The sequence below is a fragment of the Carassius gibelio genome, chromosome A1 (genome assembly GCF_023724105.1).
Source record: "Carassius gibelio isolate Cgi1373 ecotype wild population from Czech Republic chromosome A1, carGib1.2-hapl.c, whole genome shotgun sequence".
Classification (NCBI taxonomy): Eukaryota; Metazoa; Chordata; class Actinopteri; order Cypriniformes; family Cyprinidae; genus Carassius; species Carassius gibelio.
Genome location: NC_068371.1, coordinates 14,288,409 through 14,314,212, shown reverse-complemented (window position 1 = coordinate 14,314,212; position 25,804 = coordinate 14,288,409). Strand labels below are relative to the sequence as shown.

Genomic DNA, 25,804 nt, shown 5'->3' with positions numbered 1-25,804 from the left:
TAATATAACTTATATAAATTTAATATAATACATTTTTTTGTTTATTATCCACATCCCATTCAATTTGCATAGCAGCAGTTGCAGTAAATTTGCATTGATGAATAAACAAAATTTACTTATGTCAAGGCTAATTAATCTTGAGCATATTGATTTTAAAATATCATATTCAATACTTTGTTAGATAGCTACTCGTTCAAAAAGGTAGCTTTAGTTTAACATGTAAAATATGTGGATCCTATAGAAACTGTTTAGAATAGCTTAATTAGTCCAGTGTTATTTTAGTATTAGTTATTTATTTTGCTATTTAATCATGCATTAAATATTTATGTATGATTTTTTTTTTATTTGAGAATGTTTCTGGGTGTCATCAAATTACGTTTTGTCAATAACCTCTGTGAAAACATATTTGGATCTGAGAACATTGTACGGGAGAGAGAGCTAGAGAGAGAGCTTTCCAGGGAGCAGACAGCAATCGCGGAACACTATGGTGATTTAGAACGCCAACTGAATTTATGAGAAATCTACAGACGCAAAAAGACTAAAGGTGTAGTAAAATAAAGACCTATATTTTGGACTTTTTTTCACCACAAGTCTGAAAGAAGACATATTATTGAAGACAAACAGCCCCAAATCTCAAAATTGACCAGTAAAAAAACGATGTTTTTGCATGTGTCTCACCCATATAGACTGTAAGAAAAAGTCTCAAGTGTGGAGCGTTAGATAAACATCATACATTTTGTTTCATCACCTCACTTAAGTGAAAAAAGTCGCCAATCGACTGCATGATTCAATAATGACTTTATTAGAATTGCAATTATACTTTTTTAAACCATTGCTTTAAATTGCGTTGTTGCGCGTTCGGCTGAAAAATAAGTAAATCATAACGCAGTAAACCCCTTTTACATTCAGCATCAGAGGAGCATAGTAAATATAATGATTAGCATTTGGTCTGCTCTAGGAGATAACATCGTCATCGAACCTGGTCTGTCTAACACCGAAATACGTTAACGTTAGTACCAAACACTTGTTGCACTGCAACAACTCGCTAATCAAAAAAATAAGCTATATAAAATATATCAACTTAACGTGTGCTTATTTTTCATTGGAAAACAGCAGCTCGCTATTCTTGGTCCTCGTTGAGAAGCATCGCGACGCAATCATGATTTATTTACTAGGCTAAAAGATTATGATTTGAATTTGTGAGTGACAGACAAGTAGAAGGGTGGGGGCACACTGGGGGGCCAATCAGTTTTCAGGAGGGGCCAGTGCCCCCATGGCCCCTCCCCTGGCTACGCCACTGGTCTCAGACCCAGACAGACAAGCACCAGCGTCCGCTGAGTCATCGCTGCAGGCGCTAATCTCACACACGAGTTTAATTATGCGAGAGAGAGAGAGAGAGAGAGAGAGATGGGCCCAACTGAACGCTTGCTTGACTGCTGCAGATTTGAGGTGACGACTTTAGCTTGAAGCGGATGAACGCAGGTCACGTTATCATATACTGAACTGACACTCGTAAGTGTTCAGTGGCACTCGAAGGCTTTTGGTTTCTGAACCGACGCGACGTCCCTGGCCTGTGTACCTCCCCGCCGGGTGTGAAGAGTTGTTTTTATACAGTCTATGGTTGAGACGCTCGTGTCGTATCTAGAGCAGCAGCGCCCTCTGCTGGACACAAACACTGAGGACTTACACTGATGTACTGCGTCTACTTATTTACAACTGCTGTCATATCATAAGAAGCCTTTTTTACTTAATGTAGTCTTTCTGTGTTTACTTGATATTTAAAATAATGTTATGATTTAAAATAACCACGTAGCTGCAAAATATCAAACCTTTTAAATACCCCATGATTTTTTTGGTTTTATTTATTTTCTATAACTTGATAGTAAAAACATCTCTTTTAATGTTGTGAAAAAAAACGTTTTTAAAAATCTTGTTTATTCTACAGAGCTTTAGATAATTGTAAATCTTTACGTTATACAATGAATTATTTTTTTTTATTTATTTGTAATATATGTTTACATTATTATAATGATATTTTAAAAATATGTAATAAAAAATATATGTAAAAGATAGGCACATTTAAAATGTAACGCTTTATAAAATCTTTTTTTATTAAGCATTATTAATTATATGTATATTATTATATTCAGATTATTTATATCATAGTTCTATTATCTACATTTGATGACATTTTCTATTGACAAATAAATTATATAAACTAGTTTTAAAAAATTCTAATAATTACATAGTCATATATAAAATAAATATTTACTCATATAAACTATTATAAGTTATATATCTTAATTCTAATATAATGACAGTTAAGTATTTTAACAGGCTAACTATGTTTGTATGTGCATACACACACACACAAATAATTACAGCTCAATCTTATTCTCAAAAGGAAGACCAATCAATGGTTTGTCAGTATTTCTGACATTGGTACTTCATTTATTTCTTGTTGATTTCATTTCTTTTCCATCCACCAATAGTTTATAAAAGAAACTGCATAATGAGTTTTTCTTGGCTGTCGATATACACTTCCCCAGATTCCTGATTCAACAGGGAACATGTCAAACCAGAAAAGAAAACTGCTTGTCAAATAGTTCATGGGGTCTTTAAATGCAGCAGTCTGAAATAAATTATTCTCAACATTTAATTGTAGTAGCTGAAGCTGAATTAGATCACACACAACATCACACTGTTCTTTACACTGCCATCGTCTCATCAGTCTCTGTCTAACCTGCATGTGAACCCTCTCTGGCCTTGCTTTCCCATCATGCCGTGGTGCAGCCGGGTATCAGGCTTCCACATTGTCGCTTTGCCTCAGTGCTCTGCTCACAATGCTGACGGTGTTTCATAGAAACTTTCCACATTTTGCAGCTTGGGTGCCACACTGCTCCCTGATCATGTGCTCTTACAGTTTGGCTTGGGCTACTTCAGTCATACATTTCAAGATTTTTTTGGATCCAGGCAAAATATTAGTTAAACGAGTGCCAGCTGGGAAATTAACCTGTCATTAAAGCTGCAGTCGGTAACTTTTGACGCTCTAGAGGTTAATAAACAGAACTGCTTGCGTCTTGCGGAAGAACATCGTAGCCGGAACTACTTCTCTCTGTTTATGTCTATGAAGAATCACAAAGGTACTGGGTTACTCCGCCGCGGTATCCCCGAAGCAATCTAAAATAGTCCGAATATAAACACTTATTATAGGTGTACCCTAGTGATTCAGGACAAGCTAAAAACACGGTTTGGAAAATGGATTCATGGTGTACTCACTTATTATATAAATTTTTCTACATTTTGAATACAAACAAAGTTATGGACCGCAGCTCTGATTGGTTGATTTCTTACCGGGAGCGCATGACTTTCTGCAAATGGCAATAGGAGCACTGGGAGGAGCCAGAGGAGCTTGATTTTTTTTCACAGATTATCTGTCTCATATTCTACTGTCAGGACATAATGACAGGTTTAACAAATATGTAAAATATATATATTTACAAAAGTTACCTACTGCAGCTTTAAATAGTACTAATATATATATATATATATATATATATATATATATATATATACATATACATACACACGTGTGTGTGTGTGTGTGTGTGTGTGTGTATAATGAAATATGTTTATGATCCTTTTTGATGGTATTTGATTATTACTTAATTACTCTGGTATTTACAACATTGAATTAAAACCTGAAACTGAATACAGATGGATGTCCGTCGGTGTAAATAATAACCCGTCGACACACAAAAAGTTATTACAAAATATTGTACTGTGACCAAGTTCTCACCTTTAATAAATGGCGTTATGTAACCAGACAAAACTAATCAGAAATGATGAGTTTTGAACGTATATACAGTTAGGAATAGAGATAATGGAAAATGTGCACAGCATGCAAAGTTTCTGAATGCATATATAAATGAATCATATTAAAATTAATCAATTAAAATCATATATAAATGAAGGATGCAAATGTTGGTTCAGTGAGTTTTTTTTTTTTTTTGCAAGGATGCATTAAATCGATCAAAAGATATCTAATTCAAATAAATGATGTTTTTAAACTTTATATTCATTAAAGAATGTATCACAGTTTCCACAAAAATATGAAAATCTTTTCAAAATGTATAATGATTCATGTTTTCCTGAGCAGCAAATCAGAATGATTTCTGAAGGATCTGGCTTAATGATGCTGAAAATTCAGCTTTGCATTATAGGAACAAATTAAATTTTAAAATTCATTCAAATAAGAAAACATTTATTTGAAATAGAAGTAAGACTTCATAATATTGCTGTTTTTTGTGTATTTTGATCAAATTAGAGCAGCTTTGTTGAACAAGAGATTTTTTTTTTTTTTTTAACATTAAAATAATTTTAATGACCCCAACTTTTGAACGATTGTGTATAATATTTTTTTATTATGTAACAAGTATTTTTCCACATGTCCCTCAATAGAAGCATGTGAACAAGTTGCCTGTTTTTTTTTTTATCCCACCCAGCATTTGCTGCTTTTTGCACCTGAAAAAACTAAACACCAAGAACACCTTTCAGTCAAGTTTTTTTAAGTCATTACTGTACAAGGGATGAGCTCATAACCACCTCATTAACATGCATAAGCTCAGTAGTTAGCATGCACATCCCTTGCTCATGCATCGACACAGACACAACACTGTTACACAATGCAGACGTCACACAGCACATCAGTCAGAGTACTTGAGATCGCTTTGATTTTTAATGCACCTTTACTAATATTTGGATGCTGTTTTGTGTTTTTCCCCCCTCTGTTTGTGCAGATCATCTTGAAGTAAACCACAGAAGAGGAACGGGGTGTCAAGAAGCTGCTTTAATAAACCCACAGCAATCCCCGTGTAAATACGACCTGCCCTCCCCTTTAGAACTACAGCAGCCTGCATGCTAAAGCGTGAACACAAATCACACATCATATATCTGTTATGCTTGGAAATGTGACTCAACCGGTTTCTAACACACACACACACACACACATACAGTATATATATAATGTACAGCACGTTTCATAGAGGCATAAGTGAGATTCATCCCAATGATCGGTCACCCGTCAGATAATGTGTATTTTTCTCATATGATTGTTTTAAATACAAATGCACAATGAGTGGGCGACGAGCTAGAAAACACAAACTCAAACAGTTGCACTGTCGGAAATCGTGCTTAATAAGTGCTTGATCTCCTGCAGAGTATGTCTTAAACATCCCCATGCACCCTCTAGAAAGGGGAAAGAGGGGTTTTATTTCTTATTTTAATACAGAAAAACACTGAATGTCACACGGCGGACACAAAGAAGATTGTCTACTGGTCAGAATGCGCTCCTCTTGTTGGACTGGAGCTATCTTCGGAAACGATTAGAGAAGATATTATTCCCAACCCTTCATCCCCAGCGGCCAAAGAAAGGTTTACGACGACACAAAGCGCATAACGGTTGAAAAGCGTCGGAAGTGCGAATGTGGCAAACCCGGTGCCATGCAATCACTTTTCTGTCTGCGTCTCTGCTAAAGGACTGTGTTTTACTCCTTTCTTTTTTTGTTTTTAAATGGACACTGAATGATTTTGATGTGCCTGTGGAAACACCGGTCATCAGGGAGTCGACTCTGGCTTCTATCCCGTGCCAAGGGCTTACATTAAACTGGAGAGCTGCTGTAAACACACTCGTACACGAGATGGACTTCTCCAGATTGTCTGGGGCCTGTTTGTAGTCCCACTCACACAGAAATGACGATGACGAGGGGGAAATGTTGCAGTAGACGATCTTTGACACGTTGTGAACGGAGGGTGCTGTGCTCTCGCCGATAATCCTGTTTTATTTGATAAACAGTAGAAGTGCCTAAAAAAAAATATTTTACACAGCAAGCATCTTAAGAAGATGATTTTATGTGGGGTTGGGGGTTATAAAACCATTCAAAGCAAAGCTCCCGAAAGATTTCGGAAAGAAAGAGACAAAAAAAAAAAAAAAAAAACATGTAGTTGAATGCATTTCATGCACATCATGGTCTGTTTCATTACACAGTATCATTGTTGATAGAAATTGGAGCGAGATGGCATAGGCAGAAGGTTTGTTTTGTTGTACGATATTAGCTTTTATGCTTTCTTGGAGTAGTTGACATTGGAAAAATGTAGGTAACTTCGAGCTAAATGTCTGTAACACGCATGACGTTTGAGTTTGGTAAAGATTGTCATTGCGGTGTGTTCTTAACTAGTAATGTTGAGTCTGAGGACTGTCTTCTGTTAAAGAAATAGTTCTCTCAAAAACAAAAATATATGCTGATAATGTACACCCTCAGACCATCCAAAATGTAGATGAGTTTCCTCATTGGGACAGATTTGGAGAAATGTAGCATTTCATCACTTGCTCACCAATGGATCCTCTGCAGTGAATGGGTGCCGTCAGAATGAGAGTCCAAACAGCTGATAAAAACATCACAACAGTAATCCACATGACTCCAGTCCATCTATTAACATCTTGTGAAGCCAAAAGCTGTGTGTTTGTAGGATACAGATCCATTATTAATGGGTTTTAAACTTTAAAACTGTTGCTTCTGGCTAAAATGTTAGTCCTCTATCCATAATAACACTTTCTCCAGTGAAAAAGTCATCTGGTCTGAAACGGGAGAGAAATATGCACAGATCAAGAACCGTTGCCAGCCAAAACAGCTCTAAACAAAAATGTGAGTGGATTTTGATGTATGAGGGGATGGACTTTTTGGACTTTTTCACTGGAGAAGGCTTTTCTGGGTTTGTTTCTTAAAAACAAGCATATTTTGGCTTCACTAGACATTAATTTTTGGGCTGGAGTCATTTGAATTACTGTTGTGATGTTTTTAATCAGCTGTTTGGACTCTCATTCTGACGGCACCCATTCACTGCAGAGGATTCATTAGTGAGCAAGTGATGCAGTGCTAAATTTCTCCAAATCTGTGAGTATATTTTCAGTTAATTTTCATTTTTTGGGGTGAACTACTACTTTAACAATGTGTTTGTCATTCTCGTACTATAACAAAACATTTAACAGCATCATTTAGTTTTATTTAGGTAGTGTTTTACCTGGAATAGTGCACACAGCTTTCTTTTCCTCCCTGATTTGAGATGGGTGAAGCGTGTGTATGCGCATGCCTGAATGCATGTTGGAGTGTGTTATTGATCCAGCCAGAACCATCATGTATTTTCATGGTGCTAGATTAACACAGACAATCCACAAAGAGACGTTTGGGTTTGCAGGAATATGGCACTGGTCTTAGAATTTTTATTTACTTTTTTTTTTTTTTTTTGATCGCAAAAGTTACAGTTTTAATGTAATTTTTGATATGGAAAGTGATTTTTACATTTTATTGCCATTCTGTTCATTCTTTTTTGTTGTTGTTGTTTTGTTAAATACTAGAACACAGAACAATGGTGTAACCTATTTTAAAAATGAATGTAATTTATTAAGCTGAGCTTTGCTCCGCGCGGTTGTCCTCGGCAAATCAGAAGCCGGTTCTAGATCTCTCGTTCGGGACGTCACGCCGTAGCGTAAGCGAGGCTATAGAACTGCTTGTGTTATGTAAAAATGTTTATTGTATAGGTAATGTTTTACCAAAAAAAAAAAAAAAAACTAAAAATAGAAAAAACCATTTAAATAAAATGAAAATGTAACAATAATAATAAAATACAAAAACTCAGTAGTATGATAGTTATTTCATAATAATAATATTAAGTTGTTGCCGTGGCATCCTAAAAGTTGCGAATACTAAATTTTGGTATTTTTGTAAATGATGCGGTTAAGTTGATTTTTTTTTTTTGTTCTTTTGTTTTTGTTTTTCCTAGGGCACTGTAAAACATTAGATTGTAAAGCTGATATTGAAACATTTCCTATTTTATGTCAAGATTATATTACCAGGAGATTTTTTGGTAGCATTTAATGGCCTCTTTATTGGTGTAACATTTAAGATAGTAGTAAATACTCACCAGTTACAATAGTGTGATGTAACTTAAGAAACTTCTAGTGTTGGGTTAACCCGCGCCCCTTCACCTTCCCCATTTTAGATTGACAAAGGATCTCAAGTACTTGTGAAGATCGTTTTCTATATTATTTATGAAAGCTGTCCTGGTTTGTTCAACAGCTTGAATGAGTTAACGATTGCACTTTGATTTCTTGTAACTGTAGGATGTTCATTTCTAAAACCGATGCACAATTAAAATGGTATGGCAACACAAATAATGACATTTTTCTTATTGCTTTAGTTAAACAAGAGAATTAAATACTCGGTAAGCATCTTGCATGGTATTTTATGTCAAATTAAGAAGTTATTTTCAATTTAATCTGAAAAAAAAAGAAGTATATTGAATGTTTTTATCTACACTATAGAAAGAAAAAAACCTGCACATGTGATGAATGCAACAGTTGTCCTTAATTTGGGATTCCTTACACCCCAAGTGAAAAGTTGTGGGACAAAAAAAAGTTGACTGATGGTGGACTAAGCACTTTTGAATCAGTTGATATACTGAGCAGACACAGCGTATCCAAACACTTTGCCTTACCTTAAGTCCATTGTTTTTAAGCTTTTGTGTTTCAGAGCTATTAATAGGGTGTCAACAGGTTCTCACCTCCATTTATATATGAATATACTATACCTATAACTAAGACATGTTAGAGTTTATTACTATTGTCACTGAGAGACCAAAAGGTTTGACATTGTTGATGCTTTTCAACAACCTTTCCTGTTTGTGACTAGATGCTGTTCTCAAGGGATTGTGGGTATTTTACGCTGTGCTGCTTGACTTCCATCAGTAATGCAGTAGCCCATCGACACTTACACACATGTTCAGAGATCATATGAGGAGAAAATTATAAACCAAGCCCTCTTTGGATAATATTAGTTTTCATGTAACCATTTTAAATGTTTTATTTGTGCATATATATATTATGTGCTATTTTATGTCATATAGTCAAATGTTTTTGGTTTCAGAAAAATAGTGTAAAATCTATTGAGACAAAATTAATAAAGAAAGAAAAAAAGGACGATGTGTTTTTCAATGCTTGATTGTGTTTCATTCGTGTGATTGTGTGTGAAAATACAATTACCATGATAATATGTTGGTTTTGGGTTTCTGCCATGGTATTTTAGCCAAGCCAAGTTTCCATCCATTTTTGCACTGCTGTTATTAACTAATGACATTATAGTTTTTTCTTTTTATTAATATATTTGTTTATAATTTAAATTATATAATAATTATTATAATATTTACTGTCTTCATTTTTGTTAAAGTTTTAGTAATTTTGTGTATTTTTTTATGTTTTTATTCATGTTAATTTCATGTTTTATTTATTTTAATACTTAGAGTAACTAAATCAAAATAAGAAATGTCACCTTGGTAAAAAGCTGAAACAAAAAGAAAGGTTAACATATATTTAAATTGTATTTAGATAACATTTTTTTTTCTGGTTTTAGTTAACTATAAAAATCCTATTATGGACAAAGTGAAATGCATTTTTAAAAAAGAAAGTGAAGTCTCCAGACTGTTTCCAATTAGCTTTTACTGACAAAATGGTATATGAATATGGTTATCTTTCAATATAATAGCATTATCATCTGATACCATCATCTTACCCTGGTAGAACCTCACTGTGAGCACCATGGTATTTTTTGAATAATTTAAAACTGATCTTGTATTAGTTGTGCAAGTGCACTGTACAATACATTTAGACAGACTGTATAAGTTATTAGTTCTGACGTTATAAATGAATAATCAATGCAACAATTAATATTATTATGATTACATACATTTTCGAGGCTTTTATAGGTAGTTTTGAAGCTTGAAAAGCTCAGTACATTTATTGTAATTGCATAAAAAACAATGAACCGCTAAATCTGATTTCGGTTTCACAGAAAAGACACGATGGCTCATTTTAGGCTTAACTAGTCAAGACTAATAATTTTGCTGAAACGTTGTTTAATTTCTTTTTGATTTATTTGGACAATTAATTGTTCTTTGTTCCCAGTGAACTGCTGATGCATAATAGATATGATTCACCACTGTTGTAACTCAAGCCAGGTTGATGTCTTCAGGTGCTTTCAAATGAAAGCTGTAGGCCCTGACATGTGAAGACAGATCATTTATTAAGAGGTAAGAACTGCACAACCCATATTCCTCTGTATGTGACAGCAGATCACATAAAGACATGCTTAAAAACATGTATGTATGAATATAATCATATATTTATGTATCGTAATACTGGACCACAGCAGACTTAGAGCCTCCATCGGTGCACACAAATGGCCGCATCCCTGTTGCTTTCTATTTCAGGTGCTGATGCAGGCGACGCGCTGTTGCCATAGGAACAGCATCCCAGCATCATTTATTGACACTCTCCCTGCCGCCGCCTCTCATTGGTCGTTCGAACGGAGCCGTAGCCATTCGCGTCGCAGTTAAAAGCGGAAGTCCCGCTCACCACGTTGATCATTACCTTATTAAGGCAAGCAGGCGTGGCTTACAGTTCTCCCTCGCGCCCATTGAGCGCTCAGCGCATCAATCCCGCTATAAAACTCCTATCCTTGGGCTGAGTCGGTGTGGTCTGGCTTCAGATGGTCTCCACCCGAGAGTATGGCGGATGAGGATCCTGGAAGATGCAGAATAGCTATTCCGGAATGCAGCGTCGTCCTATGGATCTCCAAATGACGCTCGGAGGGGACGCGTGATGCCTTATATGCTCGTCTTTGAAGGGACGCGAGGCGTTTTTTATAACCTAATATGTACGCAAATACTTCTGGCAGGCTTTTAAAATATTATTTCTTCAAGCAGCTGTTGGGTTCCGGCTTTTGTAGGTGGTTAGAGATGCCATGAAGCCCGCGCATTGGCTCTTTGTGCGTCTCTCTCTATGGTGAGTGTTGCAATTCAGCCATGGCTCCGCGTCTGCTCGACTTCTGCAATATTCAAGGCAAGTTTCCCGTCGCATCTGATCGGCTTGGACACTGTTAGCTGGTTGCATTACGCGCGTCACGTCGGGTTCGGATCCGTGCGCAATGCGCGAATATAAGGTGGTGGTGCTCGGCAGCGGAGGGGTCGGGAAATCCGCTCTCACTGTCCAGTTCGTGACCGGGACCTTCATCGAGAAGTACGACCCGACTATCGAAGACTTCTACCGCAAGGAGATCGAGGTGGACTCGTCGCCGTCGGTGCTGGAGATCCTGGACACGGCCGGTACGGAGCAGTTCGCGTCCATGCGGGATCTCTACATCAAGAACGGCCAGGGCTTCATCCTGGTCTACAGCATGGTCAACCAGCAGAGCTTCCAAGATATAAAGCCCATGAGAGATCAGATCATCAGGGTGAAGAGGTAAGACAAATACTACGGCTAATAGTACCACTGTATTCTTAAAGGTCCGCATGACGGTAATACCATCTGCTACTGTAATATTAGCACATGCATAGTATTCTTTGAAGCATATTGTTGTACCATGGCATTATGGTGCTAGAATTTACCATGCTACTATCACAGTTTTGTTTATTTTATTTTTTTTTAACTTAAGGACATGCAAGGCAGCAATGGTTTTGTATCATAGTTAATATTAAAGTGTCATGATATGACAGGTGTCATGAAAACCTCTAACACTAGTTTGCTCTATTATTTTTCTATTCTATCTGTTTTCTTTTTATTTATTATGTTATTTAAAAGCCCTTGCTATGTGTACTGTGTTTAATCTAACTGAGACGTGTTATATCACTTATCATTGCTCTTTTGTTGTTTTTGATTGCTTCCATTGTCCTCATTTGTAAGTCGCTTTGGATAAAAGCGTATATTAAATGATTAAATTTAAATGTAATGATATTAGCTTGTGCTACTATCACTGTAAAATGATTTTATAATTACTTTTTACAAAGTCTTAAATGAATATGATAATCCTTCAGTACCATAATACATATTGTATTAAAGTTCCATGGCATTACCATAATTTTAATGCAGCCGAACACTATTATTGAGGATTTTACCATAATTTTACCATGGTACTGCCACAGTACCTTTTGTAGATTCAAGATGAAAAACAATAAACTTAACAAAAATGAGGGTATTTAAGTTTTTGGAAAAATACTAAAGAACCATGAAATTAGCATCTGATACCATCTTTTCACCATGGTACTGCCACAGGCTTTTTTTTTTTTTTTTTTTTTTTTTTTGTAAGTTCAAGGTGTAAAACAATAAACATACAGAAAACAATATTACTATGTTTTGGTCATATACTATGGTAAATATTGAGGTAACGCTGTATCATCATTTACAGAAGTTCTGCCACAGTACTTTTTTGTAAAATCAAGGTAAAAACAACAAACCTGCGGAAAATGATGGTATTACCATGTTTTTGGACATTTTAAAGTACCATGGTATAAACATCTGTTTTCCAAGGGACTGCCACTGTAGTTTAAATTTGAGGTGAAAATCATCCACTTGGGAAAACATAGTAATAGCATGTTTTTGGACACATGCAATGGTATTAGCATGTAATAGCATCATTTTCCATGGTACCACCGCAGTACTTTGTTTGTAGTGTTATATGATTATGGTAGTCATTCAGTATTGTGGTATATACTATATTAAAGAAGCATTGCATTACTGTAATTTTACCATGGTACTGCCACAGTAGACTCAATCTGAAGAAAGCAGGCAGTTAGTTTCCTCTACATGAGCTGAACTTTCTGAGGTTTTAAGCAGATGGAAAAACTTGAGCGTGTTGAATAATATAGTGGTGTATCTTTAGTGTGCCGTTAATAATAAGTCCAATGGGAGGCCGCGTCTATTCAAATCTTTCCATAATTTAACCTAAGGCCTAGAAACAGATGCGGTATTGTTTGTGTTTTTCCAGATCAGCTCTTAAAAGGGGTTTGAACACATTGCTTTCATAAACGAGACATACAGAACAATTAAAAACATACTGTTAGGTAAAGCACACATAGACAAAACATTAAGTCATGACACATCAAAGCTGTAGGTTGCCTGAAAAGGTTTTTTTTTTTTTTTTTTTTGCAATATTTGCATGCATAGTTGAAAGTACAATTTTGAATTTTTTATTATTTTCTGAATTTCAAGTTTAAATCTCATGCCACATAATAAAGAATAAAAAAAGTTTGTGACTTTTTGTCTCACAGTTCTTTCAAGACTCAGAGAAACTCTTTTTTTTTATCTTTTAATTCTGAGTTTATATCTCACAGTACTGACCTTACACCTCAGAATCAAATGAATGCATTATTAAATGATCAAATATTGAATGGACTTTAAATTATTTAATTTATGTGAAGAAAATGTGCTGAACGAAATGAGACTTACACAGTTCTGTAGGAAATCACATAAGGTGTATAAAATTAAAACATAAATCGAAGGCGTGATGAAATTCCTGCGGAGATCCCAGCCACTAAATACACTCAGGATGGACACATTATGTTTTTGCAGCTTTATCTCTCTTTCTGTGAATTGAATTGGCGCCATGTCATGCCAGAACCTGCAAAAACCCTCTAAACCTCTGGCACAGGTCGTTAATCTGCAGGAGGAGGCAGATACATGCTGAGACGGCGGATGGTAACTACAGTAACACTGGTGAGATTTGCACACTCACCAAAATATAAATGAGATTGTGTGCTGGTGGAAGCCAAAAGAAACATCATGACTGCATTAGCGCACACTAACCCAAAGCCACACTTGACTTCTGGCAGTGAGAGCCTGAGAAGAGGAAATGTGGGCGGATCGGTCCGTCATCTGCTTTAAATCGAAGGCTAAACATACTTTAATAATTTTAGAGCAAATCACACATTATCATATTCAGTTTAGCTACAGTAGGTGTTTAAAAAAAAACGTACAGCGCATCCCACACTCAATCTGCACTGTCACCTCTGAGTATGGAATGCTGTGAAAAGCATTTACGTATTGTAAAATGTGTTAAAATTATGCTAATGGTTATCTAAAAGCATTAATAGCATGAATGGCAGGTGTTCAGACTCCATTTAGACCTAACAGAATGTCTCTAAAGCAATACAAATAACGATAGTAGTTAATCACTGAAGCATATCGAGATTTGTGTACAAATCTTTGTTGTTGTTGTTGTAATTCATTTTAATATTGATGAATGTCACTGTATAAAAAAATTTGTCTGCATAATTTTTATCACAAATGATGAAAGTGATTACAACAAAAAAAAAGTAAATCTCAAGTTGTCAGTTAATAGCTGCTGAGCCCAAGCCTCCATTACGAATTTGAAAATTTTACTTTAGAACTAGTAACAAAAAAAAACTTGCTTCATTGAAAGCTTTCTGTATTAAAATCTTACTGTATTATGAGAAAGAGATGATAACCCTGCATCTGATACTGCAATCATTCTTTAACTTGATCTCATTTTCAGCATAAAACATAAGTTTGAATGTCCACTGAGGAAAGCGATATCTTTGTCGCACTAACTTTGACCTCTGATTTCGAGGGAAGCGCTGCTCACTGCATTTGTTGGCTGCATCTTACAAAACTGTTGTTGAAAGTTAGATTAAAAGGGAGGTCTAATGCTAGTTCATGCATTCTGGCTTGTACAATTAAAAAACAGGTTACAAATTCAGGAAAACATTACAATTTATTTATCTAACTAATTGAATTTAACACATATGGTGTCTAATGACAGTTTTGTGAAAGAGATATTGTCTTCATGCAGACTGCAGCGACTTCGTCCCGTGAGTCCTTCTTTCATGGAAAATGAGATTGTGTTCCTGAGGGTTTACCAAGAGAAACCTGCTGTTCGTGCTGCTAGATATTGACAATTCACACTCATCTCAATTCCGTTGTTTGCTGATACAGTCGGGACTGAAGAAATGGATCTTAGATTAGTGTCAAAACATTCTCATAGCTCTGAAACACATGGAGTGTGTGTGTGTGTGTGTGTGTTAGGAGAGCCGCTGAAGTTGATGATTGCTTTTTAACCTGGTCCAATTGGCTGTTCGCTTTGCTGCACTGCTTGTGACCGCAAGCGAAGCTGCAGCGTATTAACATCAAGTCATCTGTCTTCATTTGTGTTTCACTCTCAACAGAAGATTTCCTTTCTTTCTTTTCACCGAGGCTGATTATAGATGTTGTATGACTTTAAAATTGGTTCGGCTTGATAGTTTTCTACTTTCGTCTTGTTCTAGCTCTAGTATTTTCATGTCACTTCAAGGACTTTATATTTTATATTGTTTTTAAGTGTTTATATTGTTTTATGTGTTTGTCCATTTATTATATATTTCTCAACAGTAAAAATATAACATTTTTAAATATTAAATATTATTATTATTATTTCTGTGGCACATTTTAGTCTCCATTTTGTCCATTTAGTAAAAAAAAATCTATTTTTAATTAATATACAATTCAATTCAATTATTAAATAAATATAAATATCATAATTATTATTTCTATAAGGTATGTAGCTCACAATGATTTTCTCTTCTAGTAGTTTACTTTGTGAACAATGTGTTTAGTTCATATTTTTGTACTTTATTCAGCCAATTCTGTTTTTAATTTCTGAGAGAGCTTTTTATTTTGGAAGGCTTTGGAAAAAGCATTCCCCTCTCTGTTTTTATTAACAACTAGGTTGTTTGTTTCTGAACCAGCATGTGGTCCTACCAGCATTTACGACCAAAAACATCCCAGCATGCATAGCTTCCAGCAGGGTCTCTGGAGACTTCACATCTGTTTTTGTGTTCATAAGTGCCAGGGGTCGAAGCGTTACTGGGCAACTGCTCCGGCGAGGCCTTCAATGTGCTGGACGGAGCAATGCAGCCATCAGTTTCTGACAGACAGACAGTAAAAAACTGAAAGTTTTAGATCTCTCAGTGCTGCATCACAGTTATATTGATCAGTTTTGCCAGGTCTGCGGTTTCCCGTGGAATTGGGCTATTTAAACACTGTTGCCACGAGTTGCTTTTCATGTCCGGGGGTTGAAGTATCGCCAATTACACAATATTTTGCCCCTAAAATGCGAATTGTTCACAGAGTGCTGTATCAAAGCATGTTAACAGAAAGTTGAGTGGAAGGAAAAAGTGTGGAAGAAAAAGACGCACTACCAACCTAGAGAATCGCAGCCTTATAAGGATTGTCAAGTAAAACTGATTCAAGAATTTGAGTGAACTTCACGAGGAATGGACTGAGGTTGGGGTTAAGGCATCAAGAACCACCACACAAAGACGTGTCAAGAAATTTGCTGAACCACAGACAACATCAGAGGTGTCTTACCTGGGCTAAGAAGTAGAAGTAGTCGACTGTTGCCCAGTGGTCCAATGTTCTCTTTTCAGATGAGAGCAAGTTTTGTATTTCATTTGGAAACCAAGGTCCTAGAGTCTGGAGGAAGGGTGGAGAAGCTCATAGCCCAAGTTCCTTGAAGTCCAGTGTCCAGTGAAGTCCAAGTTTCCACAGTTTGTGATGATTTGGGGTGCAATGTCATCTTAAATACTGTTATTCATCCTCTTCTTCATCAAGCATTTATATTTACCACACTCATGTTGTGACAATTACATTTAATCAAGTTTTAAATTATTTTACTCCTACACTTTCCATCAGTGTTACCGATCAAATATATTATTTGGAAATTATTATTTCAAATTAATTCAAATTCAACATTTTTAACTCTTGCAGAGTGCTTTATTAATCTTAGGATAAATTTGTAATCAGATATATTTGATGCTCTGCATTCAATTTGGTTGATTGCAAAATTACACCCTGTGTTGTTTACTTTGAATCAGTAAAGTGTGTGCCACGACGTGTGGTTTCAGGCAATAAGCAATAGTAGCATAAAAGAATAATTAGCAATTGAGCAGCTGTCAAAAGCACCTTGTCATCTGCATGTTCATTTCATGGTTGCTTCATAATCGCTGTGTGACACGTGCTCAGCACTATAAGAGCAGACGCTCATGCTTCAGTGGTCCTCTAACAGATGTTGTGGGGTCATGATGGCTTGCACTTCGTTAGACTCCAGGGTAATTACATTCACTTAATTAGTGCTGCTGTGTTTATCTTGTCGCCATATTAAATTATTGTAATCCATAAGAAATTAAGATGATAATGCATGGCATGACATTTTGGAAAGTGTCACCAAGCAACAATATATGAAGTGAATAAAAACAAGTCTGTCTGTAAATCACAACAACAACAATATAGTTAGCTTGTGTCTGTCTTATATTGTTTGTTGTAATATACATGTTATATCAATATTATTAATTATTAAATCAAAAACAATAAAAATAATATATATATATAATATATATATATATATATATATATATATATATATATAATATATAAATATTACTTAAAATGTGCATTTAATTAAAGTAATTAAAATACATTTTATAGCTAGCTACCTATTTTTCATTATAATATGCAATAATATAAATATTTAATTAAATAATAAAAATAAAAATATATTATCATGGTTGTTTATATAATATTATATATATATATATATATATGTTTTATTAAATACTCTAATTGTAATTAAAGTATATGATTTTATTTAAATTATATGACAATTTAAATATTTATACAGTATTGTTCAAAATAATAGCAGTACAATGTGACTAACCAGAATAATCAAGGTTTTTCGTATATTTTTTTATTGCTACGTGGCAAACAAGTTACCAGTAGGTTCAGTAGATTCTCAGAAAACAAATGAGACCCAGCATTCATGATATGCACGCTCTTAAGGCTGTGCAATTGGGCAATTAGTTGAATTAGTTGAAAGGGGTGTGTTCAAAAAAATAGCAGTGTGGCATTCAATCACTGAGGTCATCAATTTTGTGAAGAAACCGGTGTGAATCAGGTGGCCCCTATTTAAGGATGAAGCCAACACTTGTTGAACATCCATTTGAAAGCTGAGGAAAATGGGTCGTTCAAGACATTGTTCAGAAGAACAGCGTACTTTGATTAAAAAGTTGATTAGAGAGGGGAAAACCTATAAAGAGGTGCAAAAAATGATAGGCTGTTCAGCTAAAATGATCTCCAATGCCTTAAAATGGAGAGCAAAACCAGAGAGACGTGGAAGAAAACGGAAGACAACCATCAAAATGGATAGAAGAATAACCAGAATGGCAAAGGCTCAGCCAATGATCACCTCCAGGATGATCAAAGACAGTCTGGAGTTACCTGTAAGTACCGTGACAGTTAGAAGACGTCTGTGTGAAGCTAATCTATTTTCAAGAATCCCCCGCAAAGTCCCTCTGTTAAAAAAAAGGCATGTGCAGAAGAGGTTACAATTTGCCAAATAACACATCAACTGGCCTAAAGAGAAATGGAGGAACATTTTGTGGACTGATGAGAGTAAAATTGTTCTTTTTGGGTCCAAGGGCCACAGGCAGTTTGTGAGACGACCCCCAAACTCTGAATTCAAGCCACAGTACACAGTGAAGACAGTGAAGCATGGAGGTGCAAGCATCATGATATGGGCATGTTTCTCCTACTATGGTGTTGGGCCTATTTATCGCATACCAGGGATCATGGATCAGTTTGCATATGTTAAAATACTTGAAGAGGTCATGTTGCCCTATGCTGAAGAGGACATGCCCTTGAAATGGTTGTTTCAACAAGACAATGACCCAAAACACACTAGTAAACGGGCAAAGTCTTGGTTCCAAACCAACAAAATTAATGTTATGGAGTGGCCAGCCCAATCTCCAGACCTTAATCCAATTGAGAACTTGTGGGGTGATATCAAAAATGCTGTTTCTGAAGCAAAACCAAGAAATGTGAATGAATTGTGGAATGTTGTTAAAGAATCATGGAGTGGAATAACAGCTGAGAGGTGCCACAAGTTGGTTGACTCCATGCCACACAGATGTCAAGCAGTTTTAAAAAACTGTGGTCATACAACTAAATATTAGTTTAGTGATTCACAGGATTGCTAAATCCCAGAAAAAAAAAATGTTTGTACAAAATAGTTTTGAGTTTGTACAGTCAAAGGTAGACACTGCTATTTTTTTGAACACACCCCTTTCAACTAATTGCCCAATTGCACAGCCTTAAGAGCGTGCATATCATGAATGCTGGGTCTCATTTGTTTTCTGAGAATCTACTGAACCTACTGGTAACTTGTTTGCCACGTAGCAATAAAAAATATACTAAAAACCTTGATTATTCTGGTTAGTCACATTGTACTGCTATTATTTTGAACAATACTGTACATATAATAACAAAATATAAAAAGAGAATTGTTTGAATCAATTTTTTTTTATAAATTCTCTTTTTGAGTACTTATAAAAGAAAAAGAGCTTTGGGGAAAGTAGTTTTGTTGCTCGCTTCATAAACTGGATGAATGGGTAGGATTTTTCCCAGTCGGCTTTATTGCTCTTCTTCATTAGCGGCACATAAAATGTGTACAAACACAATGTACAAGTGTGTTTTGTAAGCATTCAAAACAACAATTAGTTGTTACCATAACTTTTGATTCAGATTGCCTGGGTTTCCCACTGCTTAAGGCAGCACCGTGTTGAGCTATCTAATAAATAGTGACGAATATGAAAGCATATGGTCATGAGTGTGACACAGTGGATCCCAGACCTGCTCAAACAGGCGTTCCTTGCAGAGCTTTAGATTTCCCTTGTGTAAGTCTGGATATAAATAGCGCTTCTCCTGTTCGCCACCAATAGATGACATTTCATCTGTGTGCCGCTTTACACCCACTCACCATTCACACCTCGCTAACGTCCCACTAGTGTGACGACGAATATTAGCCGAGGCCTTGAAATGTAAGATGCAATAACATGATGTGAATGATGCTAGTGATTGTCTGTTGCTTTGCTCTCTGCTCATGTTAAACTAATATAATTATGTTATACTAATAGATGTAAGGATGCATTCAATTCATCAAAAGAGACAATAAAGACATTCATGTTACAAAATATTATTTTCAAAAAATGCTGTTGTTTTGAACTTTCTACTCATCAAAGAATCCTGCAAAATAAAATGCATCACTGTTTCCACAAAAACTGTTATAAACATTGATAGTAATAATATATTTTTCTTGAGCACCAAACCACATTTTAGAATGATTTCTGAAGGATCATGTGACACTGAAGACTGGAGGAATGCAAGTAAATGATGGCAGGATGTTTATTTTTTGGATGAACTATATTGCTTTATAGTTAGCTAAACAAGCTAAAAGAGCAGTCATGTTTTCCTCTCACAGTCATTGAGATGTTCAGTCTGGTGTATCTCATCACTCTCTACAGTCACTGAAGATCTTCCTCCTTTAATTAGAGCTGATATCAAACCGGTACTCCTCTGCTCTCTGTATTCGGTTTTCATGACTCATCTGGTCTGATGAGCGTAGGACATGAGCTTTTTCTTGAGCGTCTGACAGATCAATAGCTCTGACTCAGAGTCTGTGAAATACATTTTTTTGTGTTCCAATTTAATGTTCATATTCGCTGTAAGTGAGTCATTGACTTTGTTTACACGTGTACCAATGATGTGATTATATCCAATAATCAGAATAAGGAATTCATCTCAGTAAGATGTTTACGCGACACGTGCAAATCTATTCGCTATTAAATTTAATTTTACAAGTTTTGAGCGGTGAGGGGATGCTTGAACTTAAACACCTCTGATTGGCCATTGCATTCAAGATTGGCAACATTGTTCAATGCTCCAAAAACGTGTTGTAAATAGATATCTTTGAAGCTCTCCTGTGCCAAAACACGAATACGAGTTGGAGCGTTTGCCAAATCGTTCGCCAATCATATGCACATTTTTGTCAGAGTTGTAATCATGCGATAAATACATTTACATGCTTGTTTATTTAGATTTAAATTGGCATACACCACACATTTTAATATAATTATGCTATCATGTTATTTGACTCAAAGTATTTACATGAGGTAAAGTCTATTCGCAATTATGAGGGTGCATGTAAACACACTCATCGTTAGTTTTAACTTTTTTACAACATTATGTTTTGTCAACTTCTGACTCAACCAATTACATGAGTCTGGGGGTGAGACTATCTGTTTGCCTGACCAATGGTAAACAAGGGCAGAAGATGCAGTAGAACTCTTAGGAAAACCTGTTCGGAAACAACTGTTATTTATTGTATATAGTGCTGAAATACCACATTTCACTCATTCTCGAGTCATGTATGTTCGCAGGTATGAGCGCGTGCCCGTGATACTTGTGGGAAACAAGGTGGACCTGGACAATGAGCGCGAGGTTTCATCAAGCGAGGGTCAAGCTCTAGCTGAAGAATGGGGCTGCCCGTTCATGGAGACATCGGCCAAGAGCAAAACCATGGTGGACGAACTGTTCTCGGAGATAGTCAGGCAGATGGACTATGCCTCTCAGCCGGATAAGGAAGACCCGTGCTGCTCTTCCTGCAATATACAATAACCCCACAATCAGGAGCCACATAAGGTTTTCAAAGGGGTACAACATAGAGCTCTTCACTAAAGTGGTGTCCATACATGTCATGCACACGTGAATGGTGTCTACACACTAGACAATCCTACAAAGTCATTGATTTCAATTGGAAAGATGCATCGCAAAGACATACCCAGCTAAAAGGGAACATTCTCAGAATGGAAATGAATAACGCTCTCAAAGCATTAGCATAGAACATAAGATGTATTTATAACGTTCTTAGAAGATAATTTTGTTAGCAGCCCATTTATTTCTTGGTTAAAAGAATGTTATAGAAAGCATTAAGAGAACTTTCCATTTTTTTGTAATAATTTTGCAAAACTTTAACTTGTGACTGTTCTCTGAACACATCGTAGATAAAAGAGCGTAAGGGTTTGTGAAAGCGATGTTGCGATATGCAAACAAAATTAGGATTTTACTATCCATTGAGCTCTAGAAATTTCAGGTGAGGCGAAATCCACTTCGCTGTTTTCCCACTTATGATCAGATGTTTCCCCCAAAGCTTTGTCTAGTGTGTGAACGCCTTAATTCAACACGATTATGATAAATAAATAAAAAAAAGAAACTGTAAAAAAAGGGGTTAAAAAATGCACCATACTTGGGTCTTTCTTTTCCCCGCATGTTTTAAACACCTTCATTCTAAGTTTGGCGCTGTTCGCGAGAGACTTGATCGTGTCGGTTTCGCCAATTAGTTTGCACATATAGAACCTGATGTCTTAAAACTGCCATTACTTTAATAAAGAGCCAGAATGAGCTAGTTTTGTTCTTCCAAACGGCCCGATGTCAGCAAAGTGTGGCATTTCCTCTGAGGGACTATCGGACGTCGAGGTTTGAAATGTTCATGAGGGGATCTATGTGTGTGAGTGTGCCGTTGCAGCAACGAGGGGCTTTACTTTGAGAGTTTGAGGGACATTTTCTTTGAGAAAGCCAAACAGGATGCTGAGAAGCACTTTTCTTTTGTAATGTTGTGTCTGTTTTGATTTGCGATACTGCTGGGAATAATCAGCTGATAATGTTGTGGTTTTTAATTAGCACCTTGATATAGAATGTTGCAAATACTGACTTATGTATTTTGTAATAATGTAGTTAAACAATCATGGGATTTGCTTTAGAATAGCTTTGGATTTGTTGGGAACAGTATTCGTCATGAAACGCTATCGACACTTTCCACAAAAAGAGTCCAAATGTCCTGATACTTTAATTTGCAGCAATACATTCATAAAGAACTATTTAGAGAAATTGTTAAATTAACCTAGCATTCAAAGTAGCTAGTTTTAAACACGTCAAATTCGAACAGTGATTCAGGCCGTCCACACCTCAGAGATCGTGACTATATTTCGGCAGTTAAAACCCACAAAACATCTGCTGAATTGAAATTCCGTTAAATGCGGAAATTATTAAAAATTTTTCATGCATGTAAAAATTAATTGTAATTATTTAATTGTAATTATGAAATAATAATTATTTAATTCTAACAAAGCAGAGATGGCGCCACCTATAGGCAGAGCGTGCAATTGCCTAGGGCAAGGAAACTTGGGTCCTGCAGGGCCACTGTCCTGCGAAGTTTAGCTCCAACCCTAATCAAACACACCTGAACAAGCTAATCAATGTCTTCAAGTTCACTAGAAAGCTACAGGAAGGTGTGTTTAATGGCATCTCCAAAATGAATTTTAGGCCCGGATTCAAAGTAGCTATAGTTTTAAACTCACATAATGTTTGTAGCGACCCTTCAAAAATAGTGATTTAGGCCTGTTGTGCCTCTAGGTCTAGTGAAAATCATACAACATCTGTTGAATTGATATTCATTTAAATATAGAAAAAACATTTTATTTATACAACACTATCTCACGATCAATCTGTAGGTATTTTACGAGGTGGCTTATTCGTACGAGTTTGTACGACCTCACTCGTACGATTTTATATGATTTGTCTAAACCCAAGTGACGGTTAGGTTTAGGGAGCTTGGTCAGGTGTAGATCATTTGTACAAATTCATACGAATTGTGGAACTTGTAAAATAAGTACGATTTGGCAAAAATCGTTTGAATTTGTACAAGTGTGGTCGTACGAATTCGTACGAATAAGCAAGATTGGGTTGTATTTATAATATTTACAATTATGTTTATTTACATTTATTTTACATTTATTTAAATAACTAAAATAAATTTTAAATAAAGCAGTAACATCTAATGTTTACTTTGACCTCCTGAGCTGGACGAGCAAGATCTTTCAGCATTTCAAACCCTATTTTGTACCCTATTTGTGGAAAGTGCCTATTAATCTTGAAGCCTGTATTAGATGTAATTATTAATTTAATTATATTTTGGAACGGAGATGAGCAGAATGCAGTCAACCACATGAATGTTGAATAGAAACACATGGGGGAAAAAATATAGTTTGTACAGGGGCACTTTATTAACAGTTGAAGCGCCCCTCAGTTCATCTGCTTTGAGCAAATGTGGCGAGAAGAATAATAAGCAAAATCATTTTATCATACCTTTCTCAGGAGAGTTACAGGCTACCAAATCTGTTAGGATATTTTGTTTTGTCATTTTATTTGTTTATTTAATCACTAGTATATAAGATGTTAACATTTCTTTATTTATATTGTTGTTTTGGTATTGCGGTCATTTGGTATTATAAAGCAATTTTTAAATCATCACATCTGTGATCAATACCATCACGTGGTTCACAAATCCAGAAGTCTACAAATATGTAAAAAAAAAAAAAAAAAATGTAGGCCTATAGAAAAAATTCAAGAAGGTTGTGTGTAGCTTATAAAAGATGTCAGACTTTCAGTATGTTGATTTAGCAGTCATATGCATGGCTAAAATATCATTGTTTGTGAATATTACAGCAGATGAGACTGAACAAGCGGAATAGACACACACAAAAATACACAATCACGCAACGATCCTCCAGACGATCATTTATGGGTCAATCTGCCTTGCCATGCGAACTAAGGGTTTGCCTTTTTAACTTTCATCATTGATCTTATATTTTTTTAAGTAACCATTTACCCTCTTCCACATGGTAAATGGATTGTGAATATTGTTTCATTCAACACGACAATAAAGACATCTTGTTCACAGCTGTAGATGCAAGTTTGTGTTTGTCTGGTTAACAGAGCTAACTGTCTTTTTTTTCCAGAGGAAATACATATCTGCATTAGATGGAAAACAGTTTTTGTGTGATTTGAGCTAAATAGGTCTTGTGTTGCTAGATTCATTCTGAATTGATTATGGTATTTGTATACAGTTTCTGAGATTTTAGTATTTTTCCATTCAAGTATGAAAATGAATGTGGTCAGTAAACCTTGTGTAACTCAGTGTGTATGTAACTCTCTCTGTCTGTGTGTGTGTGTGTGTGTACCTGTATATATATTTCAATTTTATTATTGTATATTATTTTATATTGTAATATAACCAAAACAACTTTAATAGTTTTAGATGGGAAAAGAAAGAAGCAATACTGTGTGGTATAAAATTGTATTTTAGATTTTTAGTTAATTATTTGTGGGTTTTTTTTTTTTTTTTTTTTTTTTTTTTTTTTTTTTTTTAGTAATCGTAATACTTCAGTTTTTTTGTTTCTAATTTTCATTTTATATACAGATGGATGGATGGATGGATGGATGGATAGATATGTGTGTATGTATGTGTGTGTGTGTGTATATATATATATATATATATATATATATATATATATATATATATATATATACATACAGTATATATAGTGAGTGTGTGTGTGTGTGTGTAATGAACCAAAATTATTTTACTAGTTTCAGTTAATAACAATCTTTGCTCATAATAGAGTTAAGATGTTGAGTTTCTCCAGAGCTGAACATGAATCTTCACTTTAATGTTGTATTAGTGGTGTTTGGAGTGAGTGAGATGTTTGACAGGAGATTTCACACCACCCACTACAGCAGGCTTTCATCCTCCTCTGAGATCCTGCAGTGATGGATCAGCGTGTGAAGAGCAGGTCTGTGGAGGACAAGATTCGCCGGAGGCCACATCGCTGGTTGTCATGGCTACAGGATGATAACATAACATGATGTTATCTTTGATTATGATAAATTGGGGGTTTGTATAGAAGAAGAAGAAGCTATGGTGTGTGTGCATTCTTTCAAACACTCTTTAATGTCTCAGTCGTTTCTCCCACACAGCAAAGAGATTCAATGGTGTCTCCTCCTCAACAGCGTCTCAAACTGCTCAGATTCAGTCTCAAACATTTCGAATCAAATTTACACCACCTGAGTTGCTAGACTGTAAAGACAAACATTTGTTTTTCTTTAGATCTGATGATTTGCACACAGTAAAACCAGAAACAACATATATATATATATATATATATATATATATGTGTGTGTGTGTGTGTGTGTGTG

General features: G+C 35.6%; 2 protein-coding genes across 23 annotated transcripts in view; both read left to right on the top strand.

Annotated features, from left to right (window-relative positions):
- Positions 1-9,034, top strand: part of LOC128011112 (muscleblind-like protein 2a) — an 82,579-nt gene extending 73,545 nt beyond the window's left edge. For all 22 annotated transcript variants that reach the window (XM_052594796.1, XM_052593835.1, XM_052594883.1 and 19 more), the window contains one exon: positions 4,800-9,034. In XM_052594796.1, coding sequence (XP_052450756.1) covers positions 4,800-4,814 — 15 coding nt within the window. In that variant the 3' untranslated portion in view covers positions 4,815-9,034. The remainder of the gene's footprint in view (positions 1-4,799) is intronic.
- A 1,534-nt stretch (positions 9,035-10,568) lies between these two features.
- On the top strand, positions 10,569-24,508 carry LOC128012269 (ras-related protein Rap-2a). Its single transcript, XM_052595304.1, has 2 exons — positions 10,569-11,350; positions 21,151-24,508. The coding sequence occupies exons 1-2, from the start codon at positions 11,037-11,039 to the stop codon at positions 21,386-21,388; spliced, it is 552 nt and encodes a 183-aa protein (XP_052451264.1). The 5' UTR covers positions 10,569-11,036; the 3' UTR covers positions 21,389-24,508.
- The last annotated feature ends 1,296 nt before the right edge of the window (positions 24,509-25,804 follow it).

Bases quoted from the DNA above. Each gene is read 5' to 3' on its own strand.
- LOC128012269 (XM_052595304.1), top strand. From the start codon at position 11,037: ATGCGCGAATATAAGGTGGTGGTGCTCGGCAGCGGAGGGGTCGGGAAA. The intron at 11,351-21,150 runs GTAAGACAAATA...GTATGTTCGCAG, and splicing joins CAGATCATCAGGGTGAAGAG to GTATGAGCGCGTGCCCGTGA.